We start from the raw sequence: 18,589 nt of genomic DNA on the forward strand, positions 1-18,589 counted from the left end.
GCCCTCACCCTCCATGCTCAGCACCCTCTGCAGCGCTCGGCCCAGCTGAACTCCTTGGAAGGCAATTCATACTGGTTTTGATGGCCTTTTTCTCTCTAATCTTTGGAATCGCTCGCGGGGGAGGAGGGAGGGAGGCCTTGCTGTCTACTGAGGGGCAGGTGGAGGACAGCAGCACAGGGATGGGGCGCGAGGGAGAGAACAGCAGCTGCTGCGGGGCCTGGGAGTCCTCCAGGTGGGCACGAGGTGGGGCGCTGTAGCGGTGTCACCTGTGCCCCTTTTCCGGGGGGTCCCCTGGCGGCGTTTGGGTGCCAGGCCTTTGCCCTGCAGAGACCCCGGCTCCTGGGCTCAAAGCCACCTCCCCTGCTCTGCCCACCCTTCTGCAGGGGTGGGCGAGGAGGCTTGGGGAGAGGGGACCCGTCTCCCACGGGCAAGCCCGCCCTGCTGATGCCTCTGCCCCACTGTGCCTCGGCCCCTGCACGGGCTGGCGGGTGACAGAGCCTCGTCCCTGAGACCTGGACCTGGGTCTTCAGCAGAAGGTGCCTCCAACCCCCAGCTCATTCCTCCTGCCCTGGGAGCGTCCTGCCCAGGACTCCCTACTGCCCCGGCCCGGTCCCCTCTTCCCGCTCCAGGAAAGGCCTGGGGAGGGGGCTCAGCCTACCCCCCAGCCCCAGCCCCTCCTCCTGCACGCCCTGGGCTCCCTGAGGGCATCCATGACCACGACCTTGGGCCTTGTGTCCTTGCAGCCCGGCCGGCGTCCAGCACCGAGTCACCAGCCAACTCCCGGTCCCTCCACCTTGAGGCCCAGCGACGTGTCTCCAGGAAGGGGGCGCATTGTGGGCGTGACTGGGGTGCGGGGAGGGGTTCACAGGGGGTCCCCACTTGCCCTGGAACAAGTTCATCACATGCTGGGAGCTGGAGGCAGCCCCTGAACTTCCCAGCCTCCTGTTTTGCTCAGGACTGACTCACTGCTCTCTTAGAAATGCACGTTACATGCCCACCCTCCAGGGAGACAAATTAAGTATAAGGTGAGGTGGGCCCATTTCTTCAGGTTCAGCTTCCAAGGCATCCAGAGCAGCCATGTCATCAAAACTAGGTCATCAAAACAAACCCAGGTCAAAACCAGGTCATCAAAACAAACCCAGGTCATCAAAAACAAGGAAAGTCTAAGAAACTGTCACAGCCAAGGAGAGCCCAGGAGTTAGGACAGTTAGATGTAATGTGACATCCTGGATGGGATGCTGGGACGTGAAAAGTTCATTAGGTAACACTACACTATAGGAATGAACTATGGACACTAGTCAGTAACAACAATCGATATTGGTTCGTTGATTGTACCAAATGCACCATACAAATGTAAGATGCTAATAATGGGGACGTGAGTACAGGGCACATGGGAACTATTTGTATAATCTTCTCAACTTGTCTACAAATCTAAAACTATTCTAAAAGTAAATTCTACAGAAGAAAAACAAAAGCAGAAGGAACGAACAGTAAATAAAAAATAAAATGGCAGAACAAAGCCCTATCATGTCAACATCCACATGAAATGTAAATGGATCAAATATGCCAGTTGAAAGAGTCTGGCAGAATGGACATAAAAACACTAATCCATGTCACCTTTCACAAGCTGACTGAAACCATCATCAGACAAGGAGGCTGAAAGTAAAAGGATGGAGGAAGATATGCCACGCAAACATGAACTAAAGTCAAGTCAGAGTGGCTATGTTCATATCAGATATAGACTGCAGAGCAAAGAGAACTACCGGGGCAGAGAGAGACATTACATATTGATAAGAGGGGTTAAATGCACTAAGAAGACAAGGCAATCGTTAATGTATGTGCACCAAACCGCATAGTCGCACTAGAATCCTTCCCCGTTTCTACAAGTCTTCCTAGACTTGTATAGCTGGGCAAGCTTCTCCCTCACCCCTTTCCCTGGACCCCCCAGAAAAACAGAGGAGGCTCTCTGGGAGGAGCTGCCTGTGGCCCCTTGTGTTGAGGGTGAGTACTTACCGGTCCTTTGCGCCACATCTCCCCACCGCTTAGACAGCCAGTGTTTCAATCGCCTGTTCCAATTCTCTGTCAGACCATTACTCTGAAGATGAAAGTGTCTTCTCTGGTCTGAAGAAATGGAACTTGACCATACAAACTGGTGCAAACCCTGCTGTTCCAGTTATTTGCTGACACTCTGAGCGCTTGCATCTACCACTAGGCCCGCAAAGCCCAGGGCAGGGTGAGCATCTGCTCCTAGTGGGACCCGTTTGTGGCCACCTGGGGCCATGGGGCATCAATCTGACTTGTCAGCCCTGTGGGAGCCACCGCCAGCCGGGAATCTACCCCCGGCCGTCTGCAGTCTCAGCCTCTCTCGTTGATGGACACACAGCCTTTGCTGGAACTCTGTGCCTCAGCGGGTGCAGGAGGACCCTGTAGAGATTCAGCCCATCTCTGAATGGCTGCAGTGCCCACATGTCTACTCATTTCATGGGCCCCTGTGGCCACCTTAGGCAAAAGCACTGGGATAGCCATTTGCCAATTCCAATCACCTCTGATCCTGGAAGGGGGTTCTTCTGATGGGTATCGAAATGTCCTAATTTAATGCACCCCTTAAATTTCCATAGTGATTTGCATGGGACCATCTCCTTAACAGATCAGTTTTCTGTTGACCATCTACCTGATCGTATGGCAAGGCCATTGGCCACCACCCATGAGTCAGTAAAAACTCAAACGCAGAGGCAAACAGCATGCAATTCAGCCCACTGAGCTGATTCATTTTTACCTTCTTTGATCAGATGGTGACCATCCAAGCAGGATGCTGCCCATTCCCCTTGGAACTGCCGTCCGTAAACCAGGCAGCCCTCTGTTGGTCTGTTGAGAGCTGCTTATAGGGCACCGTCCATGCGGTAATGGCGTCTGGCGGCTCCTCAGGGGTTCCAAAGTCAGTGCAAGGGGGAAAGAGGCTCCCTGATCACGGATATTCCTCTGGGAGCATATGCACCTGTATAAATAAGTAAATAAAATTTCCATCTTATTCGGGAGTTCTTCCGGTCACTGACCTCCCCACTGGCGGTTTCTTTGGCATCACTTAGGATGTTTCAGAATTACTTTATGTCCCAGGGTAAGAGGAGTGATCTCAATCAAAGCCCAATAGCTGACCAATCATCTCAGACGGAAATGTCCCAGTGCAGCATCCCAGTGGTCCCCGCTGGGTGGCGCTCACTGACTTCTACCCTAAGGCCCAGTCTGTGCTCCACATGGGGCAATAGTTCTTTTGCCTTAGAGTTCAATTTGTCCTTTCTGTGCTCCAGCTTCTACTGGACATAAAGAAGATGGTAATCCCCTTCCGTCCATCGGGCGTCCTATACTATTTCATATTAATAACCTCTGTGGGCTGGACAATCTCATTGACCCCCATTTAGAACTCCCAATCAATGTTGGCTGAAGGGTGGGTTTACACGCCTCCCGTTTTACAGGATTAGGTAGGGGATGCTGTCCCCAGTCAGACACAGTACATATCCCCAGAATACGTTCTGCTACAGCAGATGCAAACACCTCCCCTGCAGTCTGTTCAAGCATTCCAATTTTCATCCAAAGTTTCACCTCAATCTCATCAACTCTCGCGTTCCTTTCTCCTCCTAAGATCTAACGTTCACTTCTATTGGGACTTCACCCACAGGTTTTGGAAACACAGGGCATGGGCTCTAGGTCAAGGGGTCCCAGAAATGAGTCACCTCCGAGTTGCCCCCAACTTCCCACGAGCTTCTGAAGATCTAGAACCAAGAGAGGTGCTTTTCCCCACTAAAATCATTTTTATTTTCCCTTAGAAGGTGAGGGCTTCCAAGTTATTCCATTTGTGGGAAGTGTAATTACAGTATCTTGTTGTCACAAACAGGGTAATAAAATAATCCAGAACCACAGCAAGAATTTTGTTTTGTCTTCTAAAATAATTCTGATGTTTTTCTCTTTCAGTTTTAATGCTATCATCTAAGTGATCAAACAACATCTCAAATGGGGACCTGATAGAATTATAATTCTTAAGATAGAGTTTTATAAATGTACCTGCTATAAATGTGAATCTTAATAGTCCCCCGCTGCAGTGAGTAATAAAACAGATGCTGGTTGCTGGCAGAGCCTTCCTGGTGATCTTTGGCTCTGGCCTTGATGCAGGTGACCGTTTTATCAAAGGTATTGCCGCTAAATATCATGGGTGGCCATTTATCCTGACTCTCTAAAGGCTTCCCCATTTCCAGGCCTCAAAGTCAACACCTGAAACTCAAGCTTTGCCTGGGGTTCTCCAGGCCCACAACCTTCCCCGAGTCTGATGCAGAGCTGCCTCGGCATCTTGACAGGAAGATAGTGACCATTCATGGCAATATTACGTACAAATAGAGGGACCAAGGCCTGCAGTGCCTGGACCCACAGGGGCCTTGCATCAAGTCCAGGGGATGAGATGGGAGGAGCACTGAAAACCGCTTCTCAGAGTTGCTCAGAGGGACAGTGCAGGCGGGACGTGCCCTTCCCTGTCTTCTGCTCAGGTGGTGGTTTGGGGGAGTCCTCGGGATCCCAAGTCTGAAAAGGGGTGCCTGAGGGAGGCCACCCTGACCCCCATCATTCCCAGCCAGGGAATCACTCCCAGGAGCCCTGGCCAGACCCTGAAGATGGGGATAGGGCTCAGGTTCCCGGGGAGCCCTGCCAGGGATGGGGCAGCTCCTCAGCCCTGGGCCCCCTGTGGTCTCCAGGGCTGGGGACCTGGGCTGGGAACTAAGGCCAGACTCCGAGGGTTCGGGGGTAAGTTCAACACTTGGATGTGCCTGGGTCTCACCTGTACTCATGTCCTTGGCCCTACAAATGTTAGAGGTGACCCTGGATCCAAGGATCCCAGGATACAGGCAAGAACACTGAGACTGAGAGAACACTGAGGCTGGTAAGGAAGCCACCTGAATCTGCACTCAGGCAGCCAGGCTGCGGGACTACGCTCTGGACTGAGGGACCTCAGGCTATCCTAAGGGCAGGTCAGAGCCTGCTGGCCCTGGCACACTGGGCTCCCAGCTGAGGCCAACAGGGAAAAGGTGGGAGGGTTCCAGAGGCTATGGCAGGCTGAGGACAGGGCAGCTGGGGTGTAAAATTTGGAGGTGGTAGGAAAGGCAAGGGGACATGGGCGTTCTTGCGTGTGTGCTGGCCGGGATGCAGGGAGGGGAGAGGGCAGGGGCCCAGGTCTCAGTTTTGTTTCTCTTGGGTGGCACTTCTCACTAACAAAGTGGTTCTCATCTAGGGGGGCTTGGAAGTTCCTAATAGACACCAGCACTTTGTGATACTATGTGCCAGGCAAGCTCTAGGTGATTACCTAAGTCAAATCACTTGCCCCTTGCTATGGTCACAATGTCTGTGTGTCCCCACAATTCCTATGTTGGAATCCTAATGCCGGATGGGATGGTGCTGGGTGTTGGAAGCCATCCTGGAGCCATTGCACCATGACAAAGTCATGAAGCAACGGAAGGCGAAACTGCAAGGCAGCGCCATGCCAGGAAGGTGGACTACAGCTCTGTTGTTATGTTTTATGATAATAAATTTACCTATAGGGGCAATTTTTGGGGGATGTTGCTCCACGTGAAAGAAAAATTCCTCTAGGACTCTCCCTCCTGAAACTACCACAGAATGGGAAGTACCCACTAAAGCCCCGGGAAAATAGGTAAAGACTTAAGAGCCTGGTACTAAGGGGATGTTTTTATGAAAAACACCCTCTAGTATGGAGTTATGGCCATGGGCCGGAGTTCCTGATGACATAGGAAATTTATGGTTCTATTATAAAGGAAGATTAATTATAAAAAAGCAAATGACTGGAGCAGAATTGGTTGCTAGGATAGGGATAAAAACACTGTCTCAGTTGGAGGAAACAACGAGAAAGAGCATGCAGGGTATATTGTAAGTATTTTCGTGGAACCATTGTAAAAGGTTGCTCATGCAAGAAGAGAAATAGGATCAAGTAGCTCCAACTTTTACAATTAAAATAATCATATAACTGCTTGGCTTGGTTACTAAGAAATAACCTGTGATTAATGGGAACTTGGGGAAATATTTTCATAGGACATCTAGAAACTAGGGGATATTTTTTAAAAAAATCTTTGTAGAATATTTTGAGATTTGATTGTGCTAAGGTTGTTTGGTCACATACCTGGTAATGTAATCAACTATAATATATAAACCTGTGATTGTAAACAATAAAGGAGAGGATGAGAGAGAGAAACATGCAATGCTGATACTTTAAGAAGTGTAATAGATTTATTTCCTTCGCCGACGCTATCCATCCCTCAGGTATCCCTGGACTCGCTGGAGCTGGACTCCGGCAGCTGGGTGGGACCTTCGGGGGTTGATTAGGTCACAACAGTGCAGCCCTCAGGGACGGGATTAACGCCCTTATGAAAGAGATGCCGGGGAGCTCCCGCACCCCTTCCACCATGTGAGGACCCAGCAGAAGACGGTGGTCTGGGAACCAGGAGCCGGCCCCACCAGAACCCGGCCACGCCGGCACCCGGACCAAGTGGGTACTGACGTCGGGGCTCTGTTTACAAACCACCCAGCCTGTGGTGTTCCGTTACAGTGCCCCACCGGCCTCGGCAGACTGGGACAGTCCTACAGGAAGGAGTTAGGGCCGAGGGACAGCGGCAGGCAGGACGGACCCATGACCCGAGCTGCCTGTGTGCCCCCCGCTGGGTCTCTGTTGAGCATGCTATCCTCACCCTGTTCATCTGGGTCGCAGTGCAGAATTCACATTCCCTTCGTAAATTAACTTAAAAACCTTAAGCAGAGCTGGACACAGCTGCGTAGTGAGAGGCAGGCGAGGGGGCAGGCAAAGCCCCGGCGCTCCTCCCCCTCCCCACCAGCGGCGGGAGCCGCCCCCCCACCCCCCCGCCGGCTCTTTTCCTGGAGCCTGAACCGTCTTTGGGGAGGGAAGAGGGGTTGCCCCAGAGGCCCCCAGCCCCACGGGGCGCGGAACCTCCTAGGAAAGGAGGGGGGCGGGGTCCTGGGCTTGGGCCGGGCCTGGCGCCGAGGGGCGGAACCTGGAGCGGCGGGGGACGTGGGCGGCTCCGGGGCGCTGGCCCCGCCCCCTCGCCGAAGCTCCGGCCCCGCCCGCCAGGGCTGTCCTGTCCAGCCTGTCCCTGACCCGTGCGGGGCGCCGGGCTGGGACCAGCAAGTTGAGCATCGCCAAGGACAGCGATTCCGGCCTCCAGTCCAGTGTGTGAGGCGCAAAGACTACAGAACCGGTACCTGCAGGAGTGGGGGTGGGGTCCGGCGTGTCCTTGAGAAGAGACAGAACCTAGCGTGACCCCTGGGCAATCCCGCCCCGCTGTTCTCCAGAGAGCGCCCTCCTGGTTACGGAAGGTCACTCCGCTGCCTCTGCCTGCTGCATGCTTCCTCCGGCCCTCACATCACACCCCTCCGCATTGGAACCAGGACACCGCGACTCCTGGGGGCCCCCTTTCTTCCTCCTTAGCCACGCCCCTCTAGAGTGGCCCACTGAGTCCCGTGTTGCCCCTCATCACGGTCGGAGCCCTCATCCTGGCCAACGTCTGGCCTGGCCACCCTGGTCCTGGCCATCCCTCCCTTGGACCCCCCAGAGCAGCACGAGGAGAGGCCCGCATAAAGAGCGCCTCTGGCTCCTCTGACACGAACGCTCCCCCACCTTCAGAGCACCCATGGAGCCCCGATTCCCCTGCAAGGCCCCATGATCCTATCTGGCCCACTTCCCAGCTTCTCTCCTCCCCGCTCCCTCATGCAAGGCCTCAGAACGCAGCCCTTGAGGCTCCGGGGTGCACGTTTTGGGGTCCAGTGCCTGTCACGGGGCTGGTTTTATCTCTACTTGCTGATGAATAAGTCAACTCGGGTCTGGCCCTGCAGGGGTCACTTGCAGCTCAGGGTTGTCTTCCAAGGTGCTACCTCTTCATGATGACATGGCGGTGCCCCCTTCAGGCACCCCCTCCCCGCCCACTGGTGGTCAGGATTGGACCCCGTGGGGCGGACTTCATGCCCTGCAGTTTCCAGAGGGGGCGATGCCGGGCCAGGGCCACACCTCCTTCTGCCGGCCAGCTGCCACTCTGGCCAGTAGGCAGCCCCAAGAGGAGACGGGGGCAGGGGCTGTGGCCGTGCTCTTGGCACCACGAGAAGCTCTGCACTTGAGCCAGGGACGGGGCAGCCGCTCTTGACCTCCTCGGCACTGGAGCAGCGGCCAAGGGCACTGATGCTGCCGCCAGCCTGGGCCACACAAACAGCCTCTCTGAGGAGCCCGCCGACGGGCCATCTGAAGCATCCCTGTGCCTGGGCCCAGAGCAGCGTGCCCAGGGGCCAGAGGTACCCACCACCTCATCAGAGCAAGTGCGGGAGGGGGCAGGTGAGCTGCTGCCGGTGGTCAGTGTGGCTGGGGCAGCCAGGTGAGCCTGGACCTCCTGGCAGCGGAAGACCCCGAGGCCTGGCCATGGGTGGGGCACCTGCATGGGCAGAGGGGGTTTTACCAGCAGGCCACGCTGACCACCCTGCAGGTCCAGGGCCCTGCTGCTTTGTTTCAGTGCCAAGAAGTCTGTCTCCCTCAGGTTGAGGCTGGTGGCCAGGCAGGAAAGCAGGTCTAGCCTGGGACACTGCCCTGCCTGCGGCCTGTCCGCCCTCATTCTGCATGAACAAATCTCCCTGTGTGGCGGGGGAGGCCAACGAGGGGCCTGGGCCTCCCGATCCTTCTTCTGGTCACCTGGCCACCTGAGGTTGTCAGGGGATCCCACCGCTACTGCCCCGGCCCCAGCTGGGGGGTTCCGGGCTCTAGCACGAATCCTCAGGATGGTCGCCTTCCTGGGCTTCTTAGTGCAGGTGTCTGTGCTGATCCAGTCATTTGGTTCCAAGCCAGGCCTTCTGGCCCCAGTGGAGTGGACACATCCTGAGATCCATGACGATCTGGGCCTAGCAGGGTCCCCCGGAGCTTCCCCTCAGGCCGTGCTGAAATGACGCACCTGCTCCTGTAGGTGTTGACCTAGGAGACACTCTGCAGGACCTTGCACAGGGCGGCCTCCCGGCCCGACCTCCTGGCCCTGGGGGCAGGATCCGTCCAGCTCAGCAGCAGCGGGCGGTCACCACCACCTGGTTGACCAGGTGATGCAGGTCTCTGTCCACCTACTCCGGCAGGGGCAGAAACACAGCGCGCCGGGCCGTTGAGGGCAGGCCCAGAGCCACGAGGAGGCAGACGGAGGCACTGGTCATCACCCGGACAGGACACTCCTGCCTGTACTGCAGCCATTGGAGTCGTTCCCGGGGGCAGTGGCCACAGACACCGAGGCCAACGGCCTGGGAGGGGGCGGGAAGATGGTGGGAGCTTCAGCGGGCTCAGGGGCCAGGACTGCCCCGGCTGGGTTGAACTTCACCTGGGCCAGGGATGGAGATGCCGCCGCCTTTCTCTTCCCCCTCCCCCAGCCCCTCCATCTTTCTCTCCCTCTCTCCCCCCGACTTCCAGTGCCAGCCCCAGGGCTCCCAAACAACCTGGGTCAGGGTGCCCCTCCCCTAACCTCAGGGGGCTCCACCAAGGCCCCCTCCAGCCTGTGGACCCACCACCTCCCCTCCCCTGCCCCGTGGGATGAGGGGCCCCAGCCCTTGGCCTTGTGCCTGGGCATGGACCGTGGCATCCTTCCAGGCAGGGGGCTCTGTGGGGGGTCCTTTCTGGGCCTCTCCACCCAAGGCTTCCACTCAGCCCAGGACCTTTGCCGGTCTGCACCTCTGCCCAGTTACCCTGTCTGCCCAGGCCACGTGGCCCCTTGTAAGGTCCATCCTCCGGCGGCCCTAGGCGTGGGGTCCCCAGACTCCTGTGGCAGGCAGAGCTGGCCCCTGGTCCTTCCTCAAGAATCCAGGACCCCCACCCACTCTCGGGGACCCTCTGAGGGATCAAAAGGGCTCCCAGGCCAGCCGCTGGGGCTCCCGGTCTGCAGGAGAGCGTGAGGGCCTGGCGCCTCGGGGAGACCAGGCTGACCTGTCGTCTCCCTGCCTGTTGGTCCCTCTCTCCCTCCTCTCCGGCTCCGCCCTCGTGCTCTCTCCTCGCCTTCCTCGATGCCCCTTCTCGCTCTGCTCAGTGTCTTCCTCACTCTCGTCTCTGGCCTGTCCTTCTCTCCTCCTGTCCCTGTCACTCTCCCCCTGTTGTCTTCTGTCCCCGCTCCCCCTTTCTTTCCTCCACACTTCCCACCCCCAGGCTCTCTCACCACCCCCATTCCCTCTTGCTTTCTCCTCATCTGACTCTCATTCTCTCCCATCTCTCACTTTTTCTCTATTCCTGAGACTGTCTCTGTCCACAGGGCCTCCTAACGCCCCAGGCTGAGGCACAAGATGGCTCATGGGGCTCCTCCCACCTCTGGCCCTTATAGACGCTCGCTCGTGTCACCTGCCAGACACAGAAGTCAACTGTCCCCTCCGCCCCTCCTTACACTTGGACTGGGAGCTCAGGACCAGTTGCCTACACTCGGCATGGCCCGGGCCCGGGACTGACAAGGCAGATGAGAACCAGCCCTCCATGGCGGCCAGCGTGGCCCCTCCAGGAACTGCCAACAGCCCTGCCAGAACTCCAGACGGATGGGGGGTGGGCAGGGGTGGGAAGCAGGTGGCAGGGCCTGAGGAGAGCCCCCCAAGTGGAAAGCTCTAGAAAGTTACCTGGGAAGATGCCCCCAGGCCCCCCACCTCCCACCATGTGAGTGTGGGTGGCACACACAGAGCCTTGGTGGAGAGCTTTATTCCGGCCCCTGAGGGGCGGCCGCAGAAAGCTGGCCGTCAGAGCTTCACAGCACCCAGAAGGCCCCACCCCCAGCACCCCAGATGTACCAGGCTCCGGGTGCAGCAGATGTGCAGCCCCACCCAGGGCCCCTGGCGTTGGCCTCGCTCAGGCCTCATCCTTCTGCCCTCTTCCCTGCCCCTCTTTGGCCCCAGGGGTAGGGGTGTCTCCTCCCCAGGCTCCGTGCCTGGGCTGTTCTGCCCACCTGGGCCTCGTGAGAGTGCCCCCAGCCCGATCCCGGAACCCCTCATCGCTGCTCACGGGTCCCCGCCTCGGCATTGCCTCCCAGGAGCCCGTGGCCCGTCTCCTAGGCCAAGGTCACAGAGTCCTGGCTCTTGCGGGCCTTGGCTCTGGCGGGGAGGGCGGTCAGCGCAGATGCTTCCTGGAACTCCTCGGCCATGAAGTAGTAGCAGATGGCGTCAAGGCAGCAGTTGGCGTCTGAGAGTCTGCTGGTGATCTGGAGGGCGAGACGGGTGGCGCAGGTGTGCAGGCCCAGGGCCGTGCTCACAGTCAGCACCACGTGCAAGGGCAGGAAGCAGACCACGAACACGGCCAGGCTCGCCAAGACCATGCCAGAGGCCTTCCGGGCGGCTTCCGCCTGGCCTGCGTCGGCGGCTGGCCTCCGGGCCAGGGCGGTCACCACCTGCAGAGAGCAGAAGACCAGCACGGCCAGCGGCAGGTAGAAGCCCAGCAGCAAGAAGACCACGGTGTAGGGAGTCTGCCTGGAGCGGCTGGAGAAGCAGAAGCCACCGTCCTGCATGTCCAGGGACCAGTGGAGCACCAGCGAGCCGAGCACCAGCACCCAGAGCGTGGCACACACGGCCACGGCCTGGCGTGGGGAGCGGAGCCCGCGGGCTCGGAGTGGGTGCCGCACGGCCACGTAGCGGTCCACGGCGATGGCCATGACCAGGCTGATGCTCATGTACCTGTTGGCCAGGTAGATGCCCTGGGAGAGCTGGCAGAGTGGCGTGTCTGTGGTGCTCTTCAGGAAGTGCAGAAAGAAGGGCAGGACACAGAGCAGGCAGAGGTCAGCCACGGCCAGGTTGGCCATGTAGATGTGGGTCTCTGTCCAGCGCAGCAGGCGGCAGCACAGCACCCAGAGTGCCAGGCCGTTGAGCAGCAGACCCAGCAACAGCAGCCCGCCCATGTAGGTGAGGAAGACGTACTTGGCCACCTGGGGCCCGGGGAGCTCCCTGGAGCTGCAGGTACTGTTGTTCATGGTCCTGGGGCTGCAGGAGGGGAGCAGGGCGTGAGGCACGCAGGCAGGGAGGGGGGCCTGGGCCCGCCCACCTCCGGCCAGGGCTGCAGGCGGTGAGCACCCACCCCACAGTCAGGAGCCCCCAGTCCACCTTCCCAAAGAAAAAATCAAAAGGAGCTCTGAGGCACCCTCCAGGCCACCCCCCCACCCACTTAATGGGTGGGGAACCAAGGCCTTCGGAGGCCCACGGGCCCGAGGCGCACAGTGAGCAGGCCCAGGGCTAGACCCAGCCCCCCTTCCCCTCTCCCGAGCCCTCGCCTGCAGGGACCTGCCTGCCGCTGGGCAGAAAGGAAGGCGGGAGCCCACCGCCCACCTCCAGTCCCAGCCACCCCAACGCTGCCAGCCTCGGCCCAGACCCAGTACCGTTCTCACAGGGTGGGGGGACGCTCAGAGGCAGCTCCAAGACAGGCCAAGGACAAAGCCCAGAGCCACCTACTGGCCCCTCCGCCCGCTCGGCAAACCCAGCTGCAGGTGGTGCCCGAGTCTGATCCACACCTGCACCTCGGTGGGCCGGCACCTGCCCCACCTGGCCTTTCCTGGCTGCTGAGGTTCAGTACAGCAGGGTCCGTGGCTCAGTCAACCAGCTCTCCAGAAAACTCCAGAACTCCGTCTCCCTCCTCCCTCCCTCCTCCCTCCTCCCTCCCTCCAGTGCTTTATCCTCTTCCTGAGGGCACAGTGGCTGGGGCCACCCCAGGCACCAGCCTCCCTCCTCCCTCCCTCCCTCCTCCCTCCTCTCTCCCTCCCTCCCTCCTCCCTCCTCTCTCCCTCCCTCCCTCCTCCCTCCCCTCTCCCTCCCTCCCCTCTCCCTCCCTCCCTCCTCTCTCCCTCCCTCCTCTCTCCCTCCCTCCCTCCTCCCTCCCCTCTCCCTCCCTCCTCCCTCCCCTCTCCCTCCCTCCCTCCTCTCTCCCTCCCTCCTCTCTCCCTCCCTCCCTCCAATGCTTTATCCTCTTCCTGATGGCACAGTGGCTGGGGCCACCCCACGCGCCAGCCTCCCTCCAAGACCCTCCCCAGCTCTCTGCCCTGAGGTCCCACTTAGATTGGCCTGAGGCTCCCCTGGGGTCAGGAGTCCCCTTGAGCTCCCTACAGCCAGGGCCATGAGGGCAGCCCTGCTCCTCCGGGTGCAGACCCGTGGCTCAGAGCCGGCCTTAGGGTGGCACTGGGCGTCGTACACCCTGTCATGATCAGAAGCACCCACGTGGCCTCACCCTCCACGCCTCTTGCTCCCCTGGACATGCTCCATGACACAGCCTGGGACTGCTGGGATCAGCTCACCAGGGTGGAGGTGGGTGGGGTCAGTGGTAGGACATTCTGGGCCGTGGCAGATGGTGCAAAGTTCAGGCTCTGGCTTCACCCTGAGCCGGCAGCACCCAGAGGTGCTGGTGTCAAACATGCAGGACCACGGAGCACGCATGCGTGAGTGGCGCATGCCCACCAGACCCCCTCCCATCCCCCCACCTTTGTTTCTCTGGCTGGAAGGGCCTGGAGGGGTGGGGCGGGAGTGGCCTTTCTTCCCCCATGAGCACAGGCCCTCTTGGGGGCTCGCTGACCTTCAGGTGAGGTAGGGAAGGGGCTTCAGTCCACTCAGGGAAGGGCCCACAGCCAGGTTGGTGGGTTCTGCTCCGCCCGCCCCCTCCCCACACAGGAAGGGAAGAATCATCCAGAGCCCAGTGACTGCAGTGTCAGGTTCACTGGTGTCTGGCATGGGGTGCCCATTTCCTCAGCCACGGCCCCCTGGGAACCTCCAGGCCGCAGTCCACTAGGGAGGCAGGAGCACAGACTGTAGCCAGAACAGAAGTCTTCCACCAATTATCCCACTCCATCTCTGCTGAATTATAAATGGCACATTTGCCAGCAATTAAATTTTCATGGGCCCTTTCACTGTGTATGAATCTCTACAGCCCCTAAGGAGCCTCTCTTCTCGTGTTTGCAGGATTCTGCTTGTTCTGTCCCCGTTCTGAGCGACATGTCACTCTGCACAGGTTCTGTGACCCCCAGACCCACGCAGTCAGTCTCCTCAGACCCCGGAACCCACTGGAACAACTGCTGGGATCCTCGCTTCCTGTCCGCCTGCCCTGCTGGCCGCAGCCAGGCCAGCTCTGTGTGGCACCCGCAGCCTGGAACCCTCGGAGCCTCCTGGGAATATCCCCTGATTCTGCAGGCCCAGCTGCCACAGGGGGTCCTCCGTGCCATCTCCCCACCTGAGCTGGGTCCAGGGCCTACCCCTCTCTACTCTGGCCAGTGGTGCCTGCAGCAGCAGATGGTTGCTGTCGCTTCTGGATCACCCACAGCCCAAGGCACTGCCTGGGCGGGAGAAGAAGGAGGCAGGCCTGTCCCCTCCCTTGAGACCCTCCACTCAGACGGCTGCCTATGGTCTGGGCCCCGGTCCACACACCCGGGGGCGTATCACTTCCAGTGTAGCCTCAGTGTGGCCCAATATTTTGTGCAGGAAAGTTAAAAAATCTAACTGCAGTCTTTCAATTTTCCCTTTTATAATAAAACAAACTAACTGTCAGGGAGAAGGACACCAACTTTGCAAGAGTCTCAGGGTGCACACGAGACTTTGAGGAAATGCCTTGGTCATGGCACCTCATCTCTGTCCTTTAGGGTGAAAAAAGTTTGGGGAGTCAAGTCCCAAGGTCCAGCTCAAATAGCATGGGGTCCCCAGAAGGCACGGCAACCAGTTCAGGTCCCTGCTTGTGCCAGGCGAGGGCATGGGGCCCTCTGTGGAGAACAGGAACCCCAGCTGGCCTCCTGCTTGGATGTACAGACCTGTCACCTCCAACAGACACTGTGCAGCCATTGCCCTGTGGCGGCTGGGGCCCCTTGCAGCACGGCCGGGGCTCAGAGCGCTCGGCTGTTATGGGCCCTCTGTCAGTTCCTGCTGGGGGAGGCTGGCCCGAGGGGTAGGAGTACCTCAGGGGTGTCGCTTCCTGCTCCAGGGGTGACAGTGAGATCAGTCAGCTTCCCCTATAAGATGTAGGAAGCCACCCTCTGATTATGCGCTGAAATACCTTTGCTGTCACCTGGAGATAAGTCTGGTCATGTTTGGGAGGTCCGAGCACAACGCAGCTTCCCGCCAGCCCTCCCTGCTGGGCCCCCAAGGAACCCCGCGGACTCCCTGAATGGGATCTGGGGCAGAGAGTGGGCGCAGACCCCCGTTGCCTGGGCACCATAGAGACCTCTGGAGCTGGGACCCCACTTTAGAAATAGCCCAGGATCCAGGACAAGTTTCACAAAGCAGCGCTCACCGTGCTAGGAAAACCCCACTCAGATACCTCCTCTTCCAGCTTCAGATGCTTGTCTCAACCCACGGATACATTTCAGAGACTTGAATGAGGTGGGAGTCCAGGCCCTGGGAGACACCCTAAGTTCTTTTGCACTGCTGTCTGCGCTCATGCCCCCTTTCTAGAGACCATCACCTCCTGCAGGTCTCCTCCATCAGGACACTCTGCTGAGGTTCAAAACCCCATCCCAGCCCCCACCTGCTGAGACCCCATCCCAGCCCCCACCTGCTGAGACCCCATCCCAGGCCTCACCTGCTGAGACCCCATCCCAGGCCTCACCTGCTGAGACCCCATCCCAGCCCTCACCTGCTGAGACCCCATCCCAGCCCTCACCTGCTGAGACCCCATCCCAGCCCTCATTCCGCTCTGAGACCCCTGGCCCCAGGGGCACTGACCTGCAGTCAGCCTTGGTTTTCCTCCTGAGCTGCCGAAGCCTACGCAGGTGCTGCCTGATGGGGGCGGTGGGGAAGCAGGGCTGAGGTGAGCCGGTCCCCCTGACTGTACCCCTCCTTAAAGCTGGCAGGCGGTGGGTGTGCTGATGACAGCAGAGGGGGTGACGTGGCTCCCCACCACCTGCACCAGCCCCGCTCCAGGGCTGCCTGGGGAAGTTTCTGGGAGAGGAAGTGGGGTGCCAGAGGCCGCCTGGGTCAACACCTCCAGAGGAGCAGCGTGCTTGCTAAGACAGGGCACCCGCTCTGGAGATGGCCCGAGCTGGCGAGTCCAGACCACCAGGCGGCGGGGAGGCATCCTCTCTCCCCGTCGTCTCTGGCTTCTCCGGATGGCGCTGAGCCTTTCCCAGGGCTGAGCCCCGGGGCTGCGGTCGGTGTCCGCACCCCGCCCCGGCATGCTGGCAGGAAGGCCCTGCACCTTCGCACGCACTTCGCCCACGCTGACGCTGACGGCGTGACCGCGGCCCTCCTGGGCTTCCCGCTCTCTGCTCCAGCCGCGACTCGTCCCTCCCCTCCACCAGCTGCACCTCGTCACGCCCACCTCCTCAGGCGCCTTCTTTCCAGACGGTCCCTTCCCCTGGTCCAGAGCGTTCTCCTCCCCCGCTCCGCCAGGCCCTTCTGGGGCGTTCTCTTCTCCCCACTCTGAGCTCAGGGCTGGGAGACCCTGCTCAAAGGGCTACTCCCGCCCCCTGCAGAGCCCACCTCCGGGCCACGCAGCCCTCCGCTTGGGTCCCGCAGCACCTGGCCTCAGCACCTCTCTCTGCACAGACTGCGAGGGCCTGGGAGAGCTCCGACCCCAGCCCTGCCCGTCTCCACAGATGGAAACTGAGGCCCCGAGAAGGGGAGTGGCTGGCCCAGGCCTCCTAAGCCTGGGACCAGGGACCCTGCCCGGAGGCCCCTGAGGAGGGCCCGGGCTCCACCCTCCAGACCCAGGCCTGAGGGTCCCGCCGTGGGCTCCTCCCCTGCCTTGCCTGCTCTCTGCCCATCCCCCAACCCCCAGTCTCCCCAGCCTCCTCCCCCGGCCCCTCCCTAGCCCCCCACCCTGCCTGGCATCCTCCACAGGGCTTCCCCTGAATGTCTCCTGTGTCCTTGTTCTGGCCGGTGGCTGGGACCTCACCCACTCTCGCGCATAGTAGGGCCTCAACAAATCCCGTTCACCGGTCAGCAGGGGCCCCAACCGGAGAATCCAACCGGGTGGCCAGCGCCAAGGAACAAGCAGATTCTTGGCCCATAGCAGGCGCTCTGTAAACAGGAGTGGCCGCAGGCTCAGAGCCCTGTCGGCCTGGAGTGGAATGGAGCATCTCTCCCCACCTCCCTGCCCCACGGCCCTTCCATCTACTGGCCCTTCGGCCAGCTCCCTCCCAGTGGAGGGAGCTGGGGCTGCTTGGGGGGGGGGGCGGGTCCTTTCCTCAAGTCCCACTGGATCCCCGGGGCTCCGAGAGGCCTGGCCCATTCTCGCTGCCGGCTGGCCTCAAAACCATAAAGGACCCTCCTCAGAGAAAGACTGGGAAGGACCCCGCTGCTGGCACCCACCGTGGAGCCCCCGGAGCCTTGGTGCTCAGGCTCAGACAGAGCCCCCCACGCCTCATCCCAGCACCCTCCTCTCCTGCTTTGCACCTGCTAGGGAGCCCACGTGGCAGGCCCGTGGGTGGTGGTGGTCCAGGCGCAGGTCTGAAGGAGGGTCTCTCCCGCCCCTGCCTCCCAGCCCCCCGCCCCTCCGAACGTTTGGGGTTTGAGAGAAAAAGGCTGCTGGCAACACCTGCAGCTGGGAGATGCTCACAAGGGTGGAAATTGGCATCACTACCCTATCTAGGTGAGCCTCCCTTTGAGGGAAGTGCCCCCCAGGAGGCGGAATCACTCCAGCGGAGGCTGTGGATGTGGCCCAGGGCCCCGACCGCACCGCCACCCGGAAACCTCACTGCTTCCGGGAGCCCCAGCTTCCTCACCTTGGGTGACAGCGAGGCCCCTGCCGTCAGGGTCCAGGAGGGGACAAAGCCCTGAGAGTGGGGGATTCAGGACCCTGGCCAAGAAAGAGGACGAAGGACCCTGAGGACACTCAGGTGGGGTGTCTTGAGCCGGGCAGTGTGGCCACTGGCCAAGGGTCTTGACCCACCCAGGCTGTCCTCCCCAGGCTACATACACTCTGTGTCCACTCTCACCTCACTCTACACTACGGTCTGCCCCTCTTCTGTGCCCACCCTCGCCACCCCACACGTGGGCAAACGTGCTGGACTCGGCTGGCGGGGGGGCGGGGGCAGGGGAGATGGGCCAGGTGGGCATACCCAGCACGGGGGGAGCGTGCGCTCACATTGCGAGGCTTCACAGAGGGCAGGTCAGGACCTGGAGGTTTCTTGAAGGAGGAGGCCCTGGAGCTGGACCTGGAAGGTGGGAGGAGCGGAGAGGGGGAGGGGCTTCCTGGAAGATGGAAGGGCGCAAGCAACGCCTGCCTGGGCACTGGGAACAGAAGGCGGGAGATGGAGCCGACAACCTCTCTTGCACAAACCCCAGAACAGCTGGGCGGACAGGGGAGCTTGACTGCCCGAAGGGAGATGTGGCCATTGGTGCAGGCCGAGGGAGACCCTGTGCAGCAGGCACCTCCAGAGCCTGACGGGCCGGGTGGAGGCTGGTCTTCCATCGGGCCTCTCAGCCTGAGGCAAAGGAATGCCGGTCCCACCGCTCTGCCTTTAATCTAGTATGCTGATCCTTTGTTCTTCGTGGATTCTGCATTATCTCTGATATATTAAAATATTGCACTGAAGGACAGTTTATCTTGATTACTGACTTCCGTGGGGCCCCTTAGATGTGCTGGGCC

The 18,589-nt window shown here is 59.9% G+C and overlaps 1 protein-coding gene across 1 annotated transcript; it reads right to left on the reverse strand.

Annotated features, from left to right (window-relative positions):
- Positions 1–10,344: 10,344 nt before the first annotated feature.
- On the reverse strand, positions 10,345–16,234 carry GPR35 (G protein-coupled receptor 35). Its single transcript, XM_082631215.1, has 2 exons — positions 15,724–16,234; positions 10,345–12,015 (listed from the first exon to the last, which is right to left on the reverse strand). The coding sequence occupies exon 2, from the start codon at positions 12,003–12,005 to the stop codon at positions 11,094–11,096; it is 912 nt and encodes a 303-aa protein (XP_082487341.1). The 5' UTR covers positions 12,006–12,015; positions 15,724–16,234; the 3' UTR covers positions 10,345–11,093.
- Between the last annotated feature and the right edge of the window lie 2,355 nt (positions 16,235–18,589).

The sequence above is a fragment of the Mesoplodon mirus genome (assembly GCF_964341445.2).
Source record: "Mesoplodon mirus genome assembly, chromosome: 8".
NCBI lineage: Eukaryota > Metazoa > Chordata > Mammalia > Artiodactyla > Ziphiidae > Mesoplodon > Mesoplodon mirus.

Excerpts from the sequence above, each read along its gene's own strand:
- GPR35 (XM_082631215.1), bottom strand. The coding sequence starts at position 12,005 with ATGAACAACAGTACCTGCAGCTCCAGGGAGCTCCCCGGGCCCCAGGTG.